Source organism: Pelodiscus sinensis, chromosome 3 (genome assembly GCF_052426305.1).
Source record: "Pelodiscus sinensis isolate ZL-2025 chromosome 3, ASM5242630v1, whole genome shotgun sequence".
Lineage (NCBI taxonomy): Eukaryota > Metazoa > Chordata > Testudines > Trionychidae > Pelodiscus > Pelodiscus sinensis.
In genome coordinates this window covers 178467923-178487919 of record NC_143054.1, presented here as the reverse complement: position 1 = coordinate 178487919, position 19997 = coordinate 178467923, and the positions used below count along the sequence as shown (strand labels likewise).

The 19997-nt window shown below is 40.8% G+C and overlaps 1 protein-coding gene across 11 annotated transcripts in view; it reads left to right on the top strand.

Annotated features, from left to right (window-relative positions):
• Window positions 1-19997, top strand: part of CCDC88A (coiled-coil and HOOK domain protein 88A) — a 248572-nt gene that overhangs the window by 197753 nt on the left and 30822 nt on the right. For all 11 annotated transcript variants that reach the window (XM_014573127.4, XM_014573124.4, XM_014573125.4 and 8 more), the window contains 8 exons: window positions 42-218; window positions 2133-2294; window positions 8665-8942; window positions 9144-9287; window positions 10679-10865; window positions 12563-12708; window positions 13003-13095; window positions 13343-13557. In XM_014573127.4, the coding sequence (XP_014428613.1) occupies window positions 42-218; window positions 2133-2294; window positions 8665-8942; window positions 9144-9287; window positions 10679-10865; window positions 12563-12708; window positions 13003-13095; window positions 13343-13557 (1402 nt within the window). The remainder of the gene's footprint in view (window positions 1-41; window positions 219-2132; window positions 2295-8664; window positions 8943-9143; window positions 9288-10678; window positions 10866-12562; window positions 12709-13002; window positions 13096-13342; window positions 13558-19997) is intronic.

The window sequence follows — 19997 nt, the reverse complement described above, 5'->3', positions numbered from 1 at the left end:
GTTATATTTTTAATGCTTGTAATTGTCTTCATTGATTTTAGGTGAAAAAAAACTATGAAGCTCTCAAACAAAGACAAGAGGAGGAAAGGATGGTACAGAATTCCCCTCCAAGAACTGGTGAAGAAACCAAGTCTGTCAGTAAATGGGAAAAGGAAAATCAGGAAACTACTAGAGAACTATTGAAAGTTAAAGATAGATTAATAGAAGTAGAAAGGAATGTAAGTGGTTTAATTTGGTTATTTCATATAATGTGAAAATGAGATGGCCAGAGTAAAAATGTGAGTTAACATACATGGTGTTTCAAGCTCAGCCAGCAGAGGCTTGTGTCACATTATTAGTGATGGCCCCTGTGGGGATTTGATTGGGATAGACCCCTGACACTCAGGATGAACTTTCATGGCCAGAGTGAATATGTAATCCATACTTACACAATATGACTGTGTCCTTTAGTGGTTTATGTGTTTTATACAGTCTTTGCAATATATAACCTAGGTCTTTTTGCTTAAATATTAAAGGTTTACAGTTTTATAACCAAACATCCCAGATTCAATCTCTGTTGCCAATTACTAGGGCCCTACTAAATTCATGGCCATGAAAAATGTGTCTCAAACCATAAAATCTGATCTTCCCCCATGAAATCTGGTCTTTTGTTTGCTTTCACCCTATACTATTCAGATTTGATAAAGGAGATTAGTGTTTCTCAAATTGGGGGGTCATAGTCATAAAAGATTAGAGTTGGAAGACTTGAGGTCATCAAGTCTAGCCCCCTGCTTGAAGCAGGACCTACCCCAACTAAATCATCCCAGCCAAGGCTTTGTCAAGTCAGATCTTAAAATCTGCTAAGAATGGAGATTCTGCCACCTCCCTAGGTAACCCATTCCTGTGCTTCATTCACCACCCTCCCTGTTAAATAGTTTTTCTTAATATCCATCCTACCTCTCTGACTGCAACTTGAGACCATTGTTTCTTGTTCTGCCATCTGCCACTATTAAGAGCCTAGCCTCATCTTCTTTGGAACCCCCTTAAGGTATTTGAAGGCTGCTCTCAAGGCCCCTTCCCCCCACTCCTCTCTTCTGCAGACTAAATACATTCAGTCCTCAGCCTCCCATCAGTCAGTTGCCACAACCCTTTAATTATTTTTGTTGCCTTCAGCTGGACTCTCCAATTTATTTCAGGAGGGTCACAAGGTTATTTTAGAGTGATTTATGGTATTGCCAATCTTACTTCTGCACTGTCTTCAGAGCTGGGTGGACAGAAAGTAGCAGCTGTTGGCCAGCTCTGAAGCCAGCACCCTACCAACAGCTGTGCAGAAGTAAGGATGGCAATACCATACCATGCCACGCCACGCTGACTTCTGCTCCGCTGCCTTCAGAGCTGGGCAGCTGGAGAGTAGTGGCTAGTGAATGAAGGCCCAGTTTTGCAGGCAGCAGCACAGAAATAAGGGTGGCAATATCATACCATGCCATCTTTACTTATATGCTGCCTTCAGAGCTCAGCTCCTGGCCAACAGTTACTGCTTTTCAGATGCCCTGCTCTGAATGCAGCACCACCACCACCAGCTGCATCAAAGAAGTAAAGGTAGTAGTATCGCAACCCGTGCTACAATAACCTTACAACCCCTCCTCATTTTTTTATTTTTGAAACAGGATCCCACCAATTACAATGCCATGGAATTTCAAATTTCAGTAACTGAAATTATGAAGTTTACCATTTTAAAAATCATATGACCATTACATCGACCAGAACGGATGACGAATTTGATAGGCCTCTACCAATGACACATCCATGGGGGTTGCATACAAACAGAGATTTGAGTGGAAGGCAGTAATTATATTAGCACCATTTGAATATCTAGTATCTGGCCATTTTTGAAAATGTGCTCTCCTTCCATCCTTATATGAATATCTCAGGTTAATGCGTCCACTCCATTCCTTAGCAAAAAACAGATTAATTAATAAAAGTGTGGAAGTTTTATATGAAAATTGCTTTTCTTGTGATTTTAATGGGAACACATAACTTCATCTTATTTGTATTTAAAATAAATAATTATCTTTTTAGGTAAAGTAATCTAAAATATAATCAGTGGCCTATTGAGATGTGTGTGATTGTTCTTCTTTAACTTTTTTTTTAAGAATGCTACACTGCAGGCAGAGAAACAAGCACTGAAAACTCAACTAAAGCAACTTGAGACCCAGAACGATAATCTGCAAGCTCAGATTCTATCACTTCAGAGACAGACTGTTTCTTTGCAGGAGCAAAATACAACATTACAAACTCAAAATGCCAAGCTTCAGGTTATATTTTTGTTTTTTGATTTTATTGTATGATTTTAAAAAAAGGTAGATTTTTTTTTTAAGTCAGAGCTTTTCTATTCCCCATTTGGCATTAGCAATCACAATTTCAGTTGATACAGATATGATAATCAAAGTACTTTCCACTATTAGTAGTTTGCACTAATAAGAATCAGTAATAAATTGCTAAAGCAAGATATTTACATCTTACATTTATCACGTTAAAAACCTTGGAATTTATGCTCAAGAACTAGTGTACTTTGTCAGTCTCCTTCTGCACCCCGTTTTACCTTATTAAAGTCTGACTTGTGGTGATGTATGCATTTAAAGCACCCTGAGAATTAATATTATGTGGTAACTAATATTTTCTTAAATGAGTTAGAAGTAAAGAAGTGTAAAGTGGCACATAATATTAAAGGAGGAAAGTTTGTGAACATTTTGACCATGAGAATTTAGAAAAGTGGACTAATTAATAGGCGATTTAATTCAGATAATTGCAGTGTAATTTGTTTAGAAGAAAAAATAAAGCCCTGTGTTTTGGTCCTGAGAGCTATAATAACAAAATTAATATTTACAAAGATATCTTAAGGAAATCAAGGGTAAATTGCCACCTCTTGCATGCTAGCTATATTTTAAATATAGTTTCTCCAATAAATGAATTTATTTTACAAACAGATCTTGTGTTTTTTAGGGCTCCAAGAAAAAATCAGCTTTAGGAAATACATACAAAGTTCTCAATTAACAGGATATTTTGCACAAATTGCTATCATTCTTAGAGAGGCCACTGCGGTTCTAGTATTCCTCCAAATGCCCTGAAAGAAAAGGAATAGGAACAGAAAGGAAAAGGAATTGAAATAACCATAAAGTGGTTCCTATTTGGTTCCAAATTGGAATCATGTATCCTTTTCCATATGGTCTTGCAGAATGTCCTAAAATATGACTGGTTATTCGCAGCAACATCGAAGAAGCTAAGAAAAGAGGCCAAAAAAGGACTATAACAATACATCAGTTGAAATATGATGTAGTTTCATTGCAATGATAGATTTGACTTTATCCAGCATCGGAAAAGGTACTCCAAGTGAATTGGATTTCTTCCATAAACTCATTTGGACACAAGAATTTAGACTTCTCCTACCACAGGAATTATGAAGCTACCTCAGCAATTTCTGTGTGTTTCGCCTGGCCAGTCTTGGTATAGATAGATTTTCTGGTAAACACTGCACTCAGAACTAAAAAAGCCGTTTATCTGATCAAGTGATAGACCTGTTTTCTTCCTGAAACAAGATGACATCTTGCTATTTATGGATTAAGAGGTTAAAACAACATAAATATTCAAACCTGGCCAATATCTCTACTGTATCCCTTCTCTTTTTCTGCAGCCCAGCATCTTCCAGAATTCTGATATAGGCTAATAACCTCCTGTGCACAGATTTGGTTCATAGCTACAGCATAGCCTATGCTAGCCATATCTTCTGCTTGTTGCCAGGTGTTTTGTCTCCATGGCAGGAGTCAAGTGGTGATTTGCTTAATTCCCATGCTTTTTAAAAAAAGTATTTTAGCCATTTTTAAGGCAGTTAAAGCCTTTTATTTGTTTTCAAACCTTCTCACCACTTCCTGGTTCAAGATCAGTGTGAGTGCTAACAGCCACATGAACTCTTTACTGCAATGCCTCCCTTCCATGATTCAGTGCCCCTTTTAAGGCATGGCAGAAGAGCTGCTGAGTAGCACAGTGGTTATAGCTATTCAGAGCCTCCACTGCAACATCTTTCCACCAGGCTTTCAGGCCTTACAAAGTAATTGTGCAAGCATTGGGAGAATTCCAAAAGATGCTATTTATAAGTTTCTTAAGTTCAGCAGAAGGTAAAAAATGCCCAGCCACAGAGCTCTGAGTAAGACAGGTTGGGATCTCTCTAATCCCCTCCCCAAAGTTGCTGCAATTACACAGAAAAACCCAACTATGAGACAGGTCAGACAGAGTAGGCTCTGAGGACTAGGAGAACTTCATCCAAATAATTAAGGGTGGATCTGGGGCAACAAAGGACCATAAAAATGAGAACCTTTTTGGACTATGATTCTCTCCAGAATGCCTAAAGTAGGTCCCAGAACCTGATGGAGAGAAGCAGGACTCCAAAACATCTCTCCTTCCTCACACAGTGAATCACAGTTCTCATGATATACTGTGGAAAATCCTCCCAAAACTGCAAAAGAAAATAAATCCTTTCCAAGGCATGGATTATTATTGTTAAAGGACAAATCAGGTGAAAATCAGGGTTTCAATTCCTTCTCCTTTGCCTTCTCCCATGAGGAAGTGTTTGCTGGGGTTTATCTTCACAGAGTGTCTCTCAATACTCTGTACCATGCTTATCACCCCTTCCCCAACTTGCAGAATCTCCAGGCATGATGAGAAGCCTGTGCCTCCTGTGCAGCCCTTTCTTAGGCTGCAACCTAATGGAAATTGTGTCTATCTGGACTTCAGCTCAATGACAGTCACTATGTACAGAAAGAGGCTAAGTTTTGAGACAGCAGCTGAGGGTCTGTCTCTCCACACTTGCCTGCTCCACCGGTTGTCTCCACAGTAAAGCCTAGAGCAGTGATCAGAGCAGACTCTTGAGAAATCCCCTCCTCATGAAGCTGCACCTTTGTGAGATTACGGGGAGTAAGTGAGAAATCCCTTCTCATGTTCAAAATGATCTTGATAACTTGAGTAAAGTTCCAGATGACGCTAGGTTCTTTGTACAGCACTTACCTGGGTGCTCACCAGCTGGGGGGAGCAGTCTGGCCACCTTCTAGGCTCTTCAGGACAACTAACAAGCTATTTGCACATTTGAGGTATGTGTACCTGTGCCTCTCCTCTGTTGCATGGTTCCCCAGACCAAGATGAATAGTGCACTGCCCTCCACCAGTGAGACATTGCAGTTTCTTTGATATCACAATCTCCACTCCTTGGCACTGGCCAATTGCTAAGCCATAGATCTGATCAGTCTCTTCTGTCCCCTGCTCCTTCCTCCATCCACAGTGATGTGGAAGCAGACAGACACAGAAGCCTCTTCTCCCAGGATTCTTCTCTAACACAGAGGAGACCTACATAGGAGATGAAAAAGTCTAAGGCCTTTCACACTTGCCCTGTGCATCGGCATTCTTGGTCCTAACCACCACTCCCTTACTGAATGCAGTCGCCTCATGGTATCCTTAAGCAAAGTAGAGACACCAGTACATTGCCCTATCCACACCAGCATGATGGGCGATCAAATAACCTCCACCTGACCCAAGAGACACAACGTCTAACACTCCAAACAGTGACATACAAGAGGAAAATGAGGCTTGTGCCATAGACAATGAGGACATCTTCCCATCCACAATTCTTTCTCCTCACTAGACAAGGCAGTCATACCGATACATGCACTGGAAGATGACCTTAAGCTGTTCTAGGAATTATTCAAAAGAGTGACCACTAGTTAAGAAATTGCCCTCCAGAAAGTACCAGGGGAAAAGCATAAGCTGTTACAAATTCTCCAGCCCTCTGCCACCAAAAAAAAAAGCCCTTCCCTTAGATGCAGTGATTATGAAATCATTGGAAACAATCTGGCAAACTCCTATTTTGGTGCCACCCACCAATAGGAAATGTTTTGTGCCAGCCAAAGGCATGGACTTTATTTTCATACCCACAAATGAATTTTCGCTCATTGTAGATGCCATAAATCATCACAAGAAACAACTGCAATTTCCTTCCACACTGCATGACAATGGACACAAACATTTAGATCTTTTCGGCTGAAAAATATATTCATCCTCTACTCTGGAATTTTGAGAGGCCAGTTAGTTTGTGCTTCTGGCTAATTATCCAACTATCCCAACTATTCAAAACTACAGGAACTCATGAATGACTTGCCAGAACAAAAATGCCCTCAGTTGCAGTCCATTATCAAAGAGGGCCAAACTAAAGCCGCAACAGCTCTCCAGGCGGCTATGGATGTTGCAGATACAGCGGCTTGAACTACCGCCACAGCCACTGTTATGCTCAAGGCATCCTAGCTATAGGCCTCAGGATCCCCAGAGAACTTCAGCTCAAAGTAGAGGACATTCCCTTTGATAGGGTACAGTCCACAACACCATGAAGGACTCTCGAGCATCTCTAAGCACCCTAGACATTTACACTCTATCTAACTAGCAACAGTGCTATCATCTGTACCAGAGTCCTTAAGACTCCTTTTTCCACTTCCAAAACCAATGGTACTTTGGCCAACTCAGATCAAAACAGTGATCTCAGAGGTCTACTTCTAAACCACAATTTTGAACGTTTGGTTGAGGGCCTGAATGACCTCTCCCCAGAACCAGCACTACCTATACATTTGGCCGTTGTTTACACTCATTTTATCATACTTTTGCCACCATAATAATGGATCAGAAATCATAAGATTCGGCTACACTATTACATTTCTTTCCACCTTACCCACCCTTCCACCTTCTGTGTCCCTTTTCAGGGAACCTTCTAATGTTCACCTACTCCAACAAGAGGTACAGCACCTCCTTCACCTTGGTGCCCTGATGCCAGTTCCAACTCCATATCAAGAGAAGGGTTTTTATTCCAACCACTTCCTGACCCAGAAAAAAAGCAGGGAGGAGGGAGATGGAGACCTGTCTTTCATGTCAGAAAACTCAACAGATTTATATGCAACCATAGATTCATAATGGTCACTCTGGCCCCAGTTATACCAGTGCAGGACAGGGGAAACTGGTTTTCAGCCCTCAATCTCCACTGTGCATATTTCTATACTACAATTCATCCTGCCCAGAAATGTTTCCTCAGATTCACAGTAGGATCCAACCACAGCTAACATCGGCTTCTACCATTTATCTATCTAGTGTTTGTTGAATCTTCTCAACAATGCTAGCAGTAATGGCAGTATACTTCTGATGCCAGCAGGTGGTAATTTCCTTCTGTTTAGGCAATTGTCTACTAAAGGGAATCAGCTAGTGCAAAATGGCAACCATGGTGCAATCAACTATAGGCCTCGTTCACCGACTAGGTCTCCAAAACAATGAGCAGAAATCCACCCTGGAACCTACGTAATGTCTTAAGTTCACTGGAGCTGTTCTCGATTCCATACAAGTCAGAGCAATATTACCATTCCACTGATTCACCACACTAACAACACTTATCTCACTCAATCTACCACTGCCCTCAAACCATGGTGAGGACTTGCCTTCAGAAACTAGGTCAAATGGCAACTACCACTTACATAACAAAGTACTCAAATCTATATTTGCATTGCCTATAAGGTGGCTCACCACAGTATACACCCCTGCTAAACACAATCTGGGCAAATGAGTCACACTTCCACCGAAGGTTCTTGCATCCCTAGACCAATGGACTCAACTGCAGAACGTTCTTATAGGCATCACCTTTCAGCAAGACCCTCTGTCATTATTTATCACCACAAATGCATCACTCATAAGTTGGAGCACTCACCTACATTGCCACACCATAGAGGACAAATGATTGAAAGTGGAATCCCACCTGCAGATCAACCGAATAAAAGTTTGAGTGGTACTCAGTGTATGCCACCATTTCCTCCCTCTCATACAGAACAAACCCATCTATATTTTCACCAACAACATGGCATGCATATTTTATATCAACCAGCAAGGAGGAGCCTAATTTCACTCTTTATGTACAGACATTCTCAACATATGGAACTGGTGCATTCACAACACCAAAATCCTCATTGCATCCTACCTACCAGGTTGTCAAAATACTACAGTGGACACAGAACAACATGAGTGGGAAATACATCCCGCCATCGTCAGGGTGATAGTCTGCAAATAGGGAAACCCGCAGATCAACCTATTTGCATCACAAATGAACCAGAGTAGGCCTCACACTCAAATCGCTGGAAGATACTATCATAATTATGATAGTATGCTAATCAACACTTTGGAGCTTTCGAAGGTGAAAGTAGTTTAGACACGGCTTTTTCGGTGCACGCGCCTCTCCCCCCCCTTGTCAAAAAGCCATGTAAACATCATTTTTTGAGGTTTATATGGCTTTTCGACCAAGGGGAAGGTCTCCCAAAAAAACCACATCTAAACTACTTGTATATAAAGCGGCTTTTTTGGCGAATCCCTCTCTCCCCTTGTTGAAAAGCCTCGTAAACCTCATTTTTGCACAAAGAGGCAGGTCTGCTTTTGAAAGTGCAATTCCACGGGAATTTGCATATCCTCTTTCGACCGTTCTGCGTAGTCTAGATGAGCCCTCAGAGTCCTTTGTTGTTCTAATAGTTATGATAGTATGCTAATCACCACTTTCATTGTTGATAATACTAAATTAAAATGGACTTTCCTTTATTTCTGATAACATTGTTTACAACTGCAGGTTGAAAATTCTACCCTTAATTCTCAAAGTACCTCTCTGATGAATCAGAATGCACAACTTCTGATCCAGCAGTCTACCTTGGAAAATGAAAATGAATCTATACTCAAGGAGCGAGAGGATCTGAAGTCATTGTATGAATCACTGGTTAAAGATCATGAAAAATTGGAACATCTTCATGAACGTCAAGCTTCTGAATATGAATCTTTAATTGCTAAACATGGAAACCTCAAGTCTGCACATAAAAATCTTGAGGTGGAACATAAGGACCTAGAAGATAGGTAATCATTAATATGTAAGATAAATCTTGTGAGTAAAATTAAAAATCTATGTTGAACAAAGTCAGTGTTTCTTTAATATATCATTTAGATCTTAACTTCTTGAATAAATTTCTCCTTGTTCAAAATTAAAATTACATCCTGAGCTATTTCTATTAGTTTTAGGGGCTATCACCGAAGACTTTATATTAATCTTGTTTACAGGTACAATCAGTTGCTGAAACAAAAAGTGCAATTAGAGGACTTGGAAAAAATGCTCAAAATAGAACAAGATAAAATGTTGCAGAAAAGCAAAAAACATGAAACTGTAGCAGCAGAATACAAAAAACTTCGTGATGAAAATGATAGGTAAAGATAAAAATCTGATACATTATTTAGATTTAAATATATTATTAAATGACAATGTCTACATTTGTACAGTATTAAGGCTAAACTTTAATAATGAAAGTCAAGAAATTCAAATTTGCATTTTCCACAGCCATAACTAAATTAATTTGCTTGTGTAATATTTTGTATTATTGCATATAGTTTATGCCTACATATATAAAATATATTATTGCATATGGTATGTCTTTTCTGCATGAGCTTATAGTCCAGATCGCAGTCCAACCCTGTGAAATAGGAGATTTTTATTGATTTCCTCCCCAGCTTGCAAAACGTAGTTGCACCACCTTTGTAGATATCCCCCATCTGGACACACATCAGTTTGCTATGTTCTGAGATGTACAGACTGGGTCTGGGTACCCTGACATTTCCTTTGAGCTGATTAGGTTTTAGCACTATGCTTCCTGGGCACAAACTACAGGTATCTGCCTTTTACCTCTTTGTGGAAATGAGGATCCACTATCCAGTTGTCATAGACTCCCTAGACTAGTGTTGACCCAACCAGACTCCCCAGTAACTTAAGCATGTTCTTTCTAGAGCTGCAACTTTGTAAGTGCTCTGAATTTATAAAATTCATCTTTTCGGGGACATGTGATAGTTAAAAGCAAATAGACATGCAGACTTTATGGAATTCTTTAACAAAGTTGTTCTTTACAAGAAAGGTACAGAACCATCCAAAATAATACAAATATACATGTTTCCCTGCTTAATTTTCCTCATCAGTCTTGAGCCTTCTTTGTGCTTAGGTCAGATTCCTCTGAAGAGTGAAAGATCCCACCTCCTACACATGGCTTCTGCTCAAATTATGGAGTGCCTTGGTCTCTTGTGAAGCCAGTTTCTTCTTTTTTTGGTCTAATTCCACAGTTAAATTGGATATAGTGTGCTACTGTAAACCTCTGCTTTGTTTTTTATTATATTTTACTGAAGACCAGAATTTACTTTGTCTAAAAAATTCATTTAAATCTTTTCCTTTTTTAACTGTATAGAAATTGTAAGCAACCTTGTGTTTTCCCCAATCATAGACTTAAAATATGAAAGGTATTTCATTTTTGAAAGACAATTACTTGCCCATAATTTGAATTCTATAATATTATTATTTCCCAGAAATCAATCACTCTTCTTATCGCTGAGAACTGATTTTTCATAAACTAGAATATCTTGATTTAGAATATCTTGATCTAAACAGAGTGTTGACTAGAGGCTATGCGTTAGTTTATATATTCTTCCAAAGTCTGTGTTACCTATGTTACAAACAGTATGGAATTATGGAAGTTACATGCTTTAAACAGAATTCTGGTTAAAATAGGTATTCTCTTTTTATTTATAAATATTTTCATGACATCTTTTAATTATAGGCTAAACCATACATATAATCAGCTTTTGAGAGAAAATGAAGTTCTTCAAACTGACCATAGGAATTTGAAAAGCTTATTGAACAATTCCAAACTAGAACAAACACGGTTAGAAGCTGAATTTTCCAAACTGAAAGAACAGTACCAACAACTGGATATTACATCTACAAAACTGAATAATCAGTGTGAGGTAAGATAAAACTTTTTAATCTTTTCTGTAAACACTTCATTTACTGTAGCTTTGTAAATTCAAGTAATCTGCAATGTGTTAGACTTTTAATTAATGCTTTTGTCGGCAATTGAACAGTTCTGACATAACTGTTAAGAAGAAAAATAAACCTCCTTGTTCTTTGAGTGCTTACTCATGTACATGCCATGTTAGGTATGTGAATGCTGAAAGCGCTGTCGTAGAAGAATTTTCCTCAGTGGTATCTATCAAGCTAGCTGCAGTGCCCTTTGTTCCTGTGCACTTATGCTGCTGCTAGCCCCACATGCTCAATTCTTTCTTACTAGGAATGTTAGATATAGTGTAATAGAATAGTCATGTAACTGCATGAAATCTTGTCGGTTACATGACTATTCGATAGTTCCTGGGGGCATGGTGGGCAACTAGTGCACTCCTGGCACCACTCCTGGGGGAGACCCCTGCTACCTCACACTGCTGCCCTGGGGTGGCAGGCGGGAGCCGATCCACATGAGGGGAGCCAGTTTAAAAACCAGCTCCCCACACAGACAGGCTGCCTGCCACCCCATGCTGCTGCCTCTGAGACAGAGGCAGCAGCATGGGGTGGCAGCAGCCCCGGTCCATGAGCAGTCCTAGCTCCCCGTGGACAAAGGCTGCTCCAGAGCACTAAGTGGAATCTAATCAAGCTAGCTCCACTGCCCTTTGTTGCTGCACACTTATGCTGCTGCTAAACCCATAGCCTTACTAAGGCTGTTTGATTTAGTGTAATTGAACCGTCATGTAACAGCATGAAAAATAAACCTCCTTGTTCCTTGAGTGCTTACTCATGTACATGCGATGTTAGGTGTGTGAATCCTGCAAGCTCGGGCCCCCTGTGAACAGGGCTGCTGCCACCACACGCTACTGACTCTGTATCACAGGCAGCAGCGCAGAGCCGCAGGTGGGAGTTGGTCTGCATGGGGAACTGATTTATAAACCGGTTCCCTTCGTGGATCAGCTCCCGCCTGCCACCCTTGAAGCTGCCTATGATAGAGAGCCAGCAGTGTGGCATGGCAGGGGCTTCCCAGGAGTGGGGCTGCTAAAATTTGATTTGGAAACACAACTATTCAGTTACACGCTATCTAACATCCCTATTTTTCAATTTACTTTATACAAGTACGGTAGTGCAATCTCTTTATCATGAAAATATAGCTTACAAATGTAGGTATTTTGTTACATAACTGCACTGAAAAAAACTTTAAATCCTATAAATCCGGCAGAAAGAGCAATTAAAACTATGCACTGAAGGCACTTTAAATCTTCTTCAGCTTCTCGGTGTGTCTCCTTGGCAATAGGTTCCTTCAGTAGGGCCACAATGTTCTGCGACAACAATGTAAAAACCTTACCACTCATCTAAAAAAAGGAATTTTGCTTATTTTTATTTTTTATGTATACTGTCAAGAGTTTCGGACAAAAATAATGTCTTGGCTGATATGATATTTCTGTTATAATAATGATTCTTCTGCTAGCTAAAGTGAATTCAGCCAATTAACAAAATATTAAAATGTTAAAAAGAACATTTCAGTTGTGATTTATTTGATCTTGCTGTGTCTTTTGCCTGACCTACTGAAATCTTTATGTAGCTTGCTTATGTCTTCTTTATAAGCCTATAAATCAGGCTATGTGCTGATTACATTCAGTCCTGTTTTGTAAATTTTTAACAGTTGCTTAGCCAGCTTAAAGGAAATTTGGAAGAAGAAAACAGACATCTGCTAGATCAAATTCAGACATTAATGCTGCAAAATAGAACATTGCTGGAGCAGAATATGGAAAGCAAGGATCTTTTCCATGTTGAACAAAGACAGTACATGTAGGTATACCAAAAATTATGAAATCACGGTTCAAAAATATGATTACTTCAAACTGAGAAAAAAAACACCCACTGGCTGCCACATTACATAGTACTCTCACACCGTATTCTTTTATTTTTCTTCAAACATAACTAAAGTAATTGTATTATATATGAATTGCTAATAATCACAGTCACCATCTGTTTTCAGATACCTAAGAATGTAAAGAAATATGTAATATTATATAAATGTGTGCATGCACACACACACACAAAACTTCTAAAATATCAATTTTGATTGACTTCTGTTTACAGTGACAAGTTAAATGAATTGAGACGACAAAAGGAGAAATTAGAGGAGAAGATTATGGATCAGTATAAATTTTATGAGCCATCCCCCCCTAGAAGGTACTTCTTGAATATATTTTGTGGAAGTGAATATAACCAGAAATTTATACAAGCTAAGCACCCAGTTCTGTCTTTACTGAAGTCAATAGTAAGATTTCCAGTAAGATTTCCAGTGACTTCCATGAGAACAGAACATGCCGACATATATTAGTTAAATATGCATACAAATAGGTTTTTTTAATTATGTATTTTCTAAGAATTAATGTAATGAATTATAAATGCAATAACTGATTTAATTTTATAACAGGAGGGGCAATTGGATAACTCTAAAAATGAGGAAATTAATAAAATCTAAGAAAGATGTTAACCGGGAGCGTCTGAAGTCTCTGACTCTTACACCTACCCGTTCAGAATCCAGTGAAGGATTTCTTCAGCTACCACATCATGACAGTCAAGATAGTTCTTCAGTCGGCTCAAACTCTCTTGAAGATGGCCAGACACTTGGAACCAAAAAGAGCAGTAGTGAGTAGTTACAGAATGACTTTAGTTTGAAATATTGTTTGTTTACATATATTTCCAAGTTGTTGCAAAAACTTCAAAACTAAGTCAGTTTGAAATCTTTAATTAATATTAAAAGCTCCCAAGACCTGCTTCATTATGTCAATGGCAAAACTCCCATTGATGTCAGTAGGGCAGATTAAAAAGTATGTATAGGTGCCCTATGTTTCCATTTCAGTAAATCTAACTGAATACGTTAAAATAAATCTACAGTACTCAGAGATCCAGAATTGGGTAGGCTTATTGGATCAGAATAATAGCATTTAGCCTACCAGAACATCAGATGAATGTTAGATGCCAATGGTGCTCTCTCCCTAATTCACTTTCTTCTGTTTTGCTTGTTTTCTCTCATTCCCATGAGACTTCCACCCTTCTCAAGTATGCCTCTCCATATTGTATCCATACTAACAACCATTAGCTGCTAAAAAGATCATGTCTCTCTGAATTGGTCCTCCAGTATCTCTTAAATCCTGTGCTGATGGGCTTTGGCCACAAAATAATAGAGAATAGAAAGAGTGGTGGAGCAATGTAAGCTGTTAGAAGGATACAGATCTCTACTGATCCTAGAGATAGGCAGAGCTACAAAGAGAAATAACTGATAAATTCTGAGGCAAGGGGAATTGATGTTTTCCAGACATGAACTGTTAACCTTGAATAAGCCGCTTTATCATAGCTATTAGGATACACATAGCTTAGAGGGGCAGTATTTTATTCAGTCTTTATTTATTTCTTTTGTTGTTCATTAATAATTTAAGTTGTGCCATTTCCACGAGCAGGTAATTAGTGTGATGCCATTACAGTCCATGTTAAATTAATTAGCTGATTTATTACTAGTGAAATATTGAAGTGACACACAAAGCATCAGTGTACCCCTATATTATAATTCTTACCTTTTAAAGTTTAATGTCTAAGTGACTTCAGAATATATAAGGTTAAGATTTGGTATTCCAAATTTTCATCCCAGGTGAGAATATTTTACTATTTAAAAGTATTAAAATTTCACATGCTGGTTTTTTATTTTGGCTCTTATTGTGAAAACATAATAAAATTTTTAAAACTATGTATTATTTCGCATACCTTTAAGGGAATTAAAATTAGAGTATGAGAGAATCTGGGAGTCTGTCTTTGGATAAGGTACCAATGTATCCAGGGCAGTTTTTCTTAAACTGTGTTCCGTGGCACACCAGTGTGCCGCAAGGCAGTCGGAGGTGTGCTGCAGAGAACAACAGAATTCAAAATGGCCACCTTTAAAGGATGTTTTTAAGACTGAGGAACATCAAACAATTTTTTTTTATGAGGGACACCAAGACCCTCAATAACTCCCTCCCCCGCCCCCCAACCTTTTTTTTCCCCCTCAACAAAAAAAATCCTTGGTGTTCCTCATTAAAAAAAATTGTTTGGTCTTCCTCAGTCTTAAAAAGTTTAAGAAACACTGATTTAGGGACAGTTCTACTGAAAAAATGTACTTGAAAGTCCTAGTTGCTTAAAAGAAGTTGACTATAAAAGGTTATTTGACCTTTGAAAAGAAGCAGTTTTAAACTTGATGCAAATTTTAAAAATTACGACCCTTCCTTTGCATATATAAATACTGGATTTATTTTTTTTTATTTTACTTGCCTTCATTCATTTTGACTTTACTGCATGGATCAGTCTCCCCTCAAATATGGTGCTAACAAAAGTTGCTTGTGTATAGCAAGAGAGGACCTTAACTATTCTAATTCTTTCATATATCCATTAATAAGAAGAACAAACTTGGTTTAAGAAGACCAGGATCTTTAACAAAGCAGTGACTAGTTGCTAAGAAGGCTTTTATCTTTTTTGTAATAAAAACAACATCATTCCATACATAATTCCCCATGTTATTTCTGATTTATGGTGGCAGGATTATGGAACAAAATATTTCTTATGACTACCTGTCAAATTAAATTAAATTAAATGCTTTATACAAAAATGCTGTGCAATCACAGGGAATCAGCTCCCTGAAAGTATGAATACAACTGATTTAGACATTCCTCCTTGTGGAATGAGGTTTAACAGCTAATTCGAGTTAAGGGGTTTACTTCAAACTCCCATTTCGCTGCCGCGTGTAGACGCGGGCAGTTATTCCAAGCTAGTCAGTTTCCAAAATGGCGACCGCCCGGGAACATGCTAATGAAGCGCAGGATTTTTAAATCCCGTGCTTCATTTGCAATTTCGGTCGCCCTCATTAGCCTCCCTAGTTCAAACTAGGGGGCTAGTGTAGATGTACCCAAAGAGAAAAGAGACAATCACTGAAGAAAGAACCATGCAGGGATCACCCGGTTTTTAAAATTGTGACACTTGCCGGGAACCTATACTTGCTTCAAACGGGTGCTACCACTGCATTAGGTGCCTACGTGAGGGACATATCCCGCAAAAATGCCCTCATTACCCCAAGTTGACAGTGCGAGCAAGACGGGACAGGGAGATGAGCCTTAAATGGCTTTTATTTAACAAAGCATAGTGCAGCCTCCACAGACTGAACTCTACCCACCCAGATCCGACTCTCTTAGAGCCGACAAGCATTTGGCTGTCTCGCCAGGGCCTCGTATTGTTGCGAAAAAAAGGCTTTCTCCAACTCGCTTGCTGCCGCCAACTCGTGTTAGTATCTGAGATAAGCTGGGTACTTCAGGGATGGCTCTTACTTGCCGCCCAGGGAAAGAGAAACCACATCGGCACCAAGGCCAGGACTACCGCTAGAATCAACACCATTGGCACCAGCATCATTCGCGGCACCACTACCAGCATCGGGGCCAGATTCGGCACCTACAGTGGCACTGCTGGTGCAGTCAGCATGATCGGCACCGCCAGCACAGCAAACACCAGCACTGTCCTTGGCACTGCAACTGGCACCAGCACCAACTACGCTTTATGCGCAGCCTATAGCCCAGTCAGCATTAGCACAATCCTTGGCACTGGCAAAGGCACACAAGAAGTCAGCAGGGTCATCACCTCTTCCCCCAGTCTGGATCATATCTCATTTTCTCCCAAGCCACTTTCCCCTTCATTGGCTCCACCTGCGGACCTGCCATAGCATCGTACAGTGATCAAATACCTCATCAGCATGCAGTTCTCTTTCAGCTCATTATTACTTTCAACACTGGCATGCATCCCTATCTCCGGTGCAGGCAAAACACAGATTTAGGTCACCTAGATTTCCCACACTCTCCGTTTACACCCGCTACCATGACGACCGTAGGAGCATGTATTCCTCCAGGCATTCTTTGCCTGTCAGATGTCACTGTAGTCGTCCCCATGGTCACACCTATTATGAACGCCATCGCCCTACACATCACTCCTTCTCACCGTATCATTCCCACTGTTGGTCACCTTGCTGCTATTGATCAGGCTCTAGGTGTGGCCATACTGATTCGCCTACCCCTGCCAACATGAGACCTCCCACTTCTACTCAAACAGCATCCCAGGCACTTCAACATTCTGAGCCTGAGGAGGATCAACTCTTCAACCAAGATCAACCCACAGAGGGTTTCTTCGATAGATCATCTTCTCCCAGTGAAGCAGTATTTCCAGGAGACTTATCACCGACCGATGACCTCTGGCAATTTCAGGACTTGTTCAGGTGGGTTGCCGAGAGTCAGAAAGTCCAGCTCACGGAAGTTCAGGAAAAGCAGCACTGTCTTTTAAAAAATTTGCAACCCTCTCAGAAATGCAATGTCACTTTGCCACTTGTTGAGGCTATTTTAGAAGTGGTGGACAACATTTGGCAAACACCGGCTTCTGCCCCATGACCAACAAGAGGGCAGATAAGAAATATTTTGTCCCCTCAAAAGGAATGGACCTTTTATTCATACTTCCACAACCTAACTCCCTTGTGGTTGACGTGGCGCAGCAGAGGGCCAATACCCCACAATATAAAAACATTACCAACGACAAGGAACTTTTCGGCAGAAAAGTTTATTCGTCAGCTACTCTGACCTTGAGAATGGCCAACTATGCAGCTCTCCTGGCAAATCATAACTTCAATTATTATATGAAGCCAACTGCTCTTATAGAGCACCTCCCGGATAGCAAGATAGCCAGATTCTGTCATACAGGAAGGATATACCGCTTCCCGTACAGCTCTGCAGATTGCACTTGACATCACAGCTGTATGATCCACTGCAACCTCAGTAGTAATGTGCAGAGCCTCCTGGCTTCAGTCCATAGGAGTTTCCAGAAAATTACAACTGAAGGTGGAAGACCTACCCTTCGATAGACAAAAGCTATTCACAGAGAAAACCGACGAAGTCCTCCGCGCTAGCAGGGACTGAAGAACTACATTAAGAACACTGGGCATGTACACACCACCGTACAGATGCAAACGATATACTCCTTACCAGAGGCACAGGCCCTTCCCTTACTCTGCACCATAGCATAGACCATTTGACCAGCAGAGTTCCAAACAATGCCCGCAGAAACGACATCCTCAGAGCACAAGGATGTCTAACCAACAGAATAACCAGCAGCAAGTTTGACGTGTTGGTGAAGGGCCTGCAAACCATTCCCCTCATTGGTCACTAGTGCAAAGAATCCAGGTTGTTTCATCACCGTCTGACACCATTTCAATAATGATAGGTCTCCATACCACTGATGGATGGGTCCTCGAGCTAATAACATCCAGCTACTCAGTTCCCTTCACCTCGCTCCCTCCTCCTTCCCCACCATCCCTATCCCTCTTCAGAGACCCTTCTCACAAGACTCTTCTAAGGCAAGAGGTCTTACGCCTCCTCACCATAGATGCAGTAGAGCGAATACCTGAAGAGTTTAGGGGCAAGGGATTTTCTTACTCAGAAAAAGTCAGGTGAGTGGAAGCCAATCTTAGACCTCTGCCGTCCTAACTGACATCTTTGCAAACAGAGATTCAAGATGGTGACCTAAGCATCTATTATTCCAGTGCGCAACAGCCGTGGATTGGTTTGCATCCCTCGACCTGCAGGGTGCCTGTTTTCATGTTACAGTCCATCCGGTGCACAGGCGTTTCCTAAGATTCGTAGTCGGAGTCAAGCACTTCCAATACAGGGTTTTACCCTTCGATCTGTCTTCAGTGCCCAGAGTCTTTTCGAAGACACTTGTGGTCATAGTGGCCCACCTCCGTTGAGGCAGGATCATTGTATTCCCTTATCTTAACAACTGTCTGATGAAGGGTCCATCCTTCGACGACACGTTACAGTCTACCAACACGATGAGAAAAGTCTCTTCGAAGCTCTTGGTCGTATAATCCATTTCCCAAAATTGTCGATGACACCCCAACAATCTTTGGAATTCATTGGTGCATGCCTTGACTCGTCTACTGCCCGGGCTTACCTGCCATTAAACAGATTTCAGATTATCCAGGAGCTCACACAAGTTTTCTCCCCAAGCCCCACAATTGCCGTACTTACCTGTCTACAACTCGGGGAACATGGCAGCTACCACATATGTCATAGCACATGCTAGGCTTCACCTGCAGTACTGGATAGCCTTGATTTACTTCCCTGGCAAACACGATGTTCACAGGAGAATTGCAGTACCACCAAAAGTGGTGAAGTCTTTGAGTTGGTGAACTGTCCCCACCAACATGTTAGCTGGCATACCTTTTCACCGACCTGAATCCACGATGCAAATTACGATCGACGCATCTTTGGTGGGTTGGGGCGTACACCTCAACATCCATTGTGTTCAGAGCCGGTGGTCCATACAAGAAACCTCCCACCATATCAACTTCCTAGAATTGAGAGCAGTTTTCAATGCATGCAAGCACCATCAGGGTGCTTACCGACAACGTGACCATGGTTTACTACATAAACCGACAATGAGGAGCTTGATCGCATTCTGTCTGTGCGGAGGAAATACACCTATGGAACTAGTGCATCCGTCACGATGTAACGATTCTAGCAGCGTACTTATCTGACAAAGACAACACCACTGCCGACGTGCTCAGCAGGCACTTTGTCATGCACCACAAGTGGGAACTACACCACCAGATGCTACAAGACATCTTCCGCCGCTGGGGCTTCCCAACCATAGACCTATTCGCCACACATTGAAACGTGAAATGCCGGTATTACTGTTCCAGAGTAGTCATCGGACCGACTACTGGAGTGCCCTGGGAGATGCTATTCTCCTCAACTGGAGTGCTCACCTGCTTCTACGCCTTTGCTCCAACTCCCCTGATACCGAGAGTCCTAGAGCAGATGATCAGGGACAACGCAACAGTAATCCTCGTATTCCCCTTTTTGGCCACGTTAGACGTGGCTCCCTTACCTCTTTCGCATGTCTCCTCACCCACCCTATCACCTACCCAGATGTGTCAACCTTTTGACCAAGGACCAGGGAACCCTAGTGCATCCTCAGCCCGAACACCTTCTTTTCACAGCATGATTCCTAGTTGGTTCCAGGATCTGGAA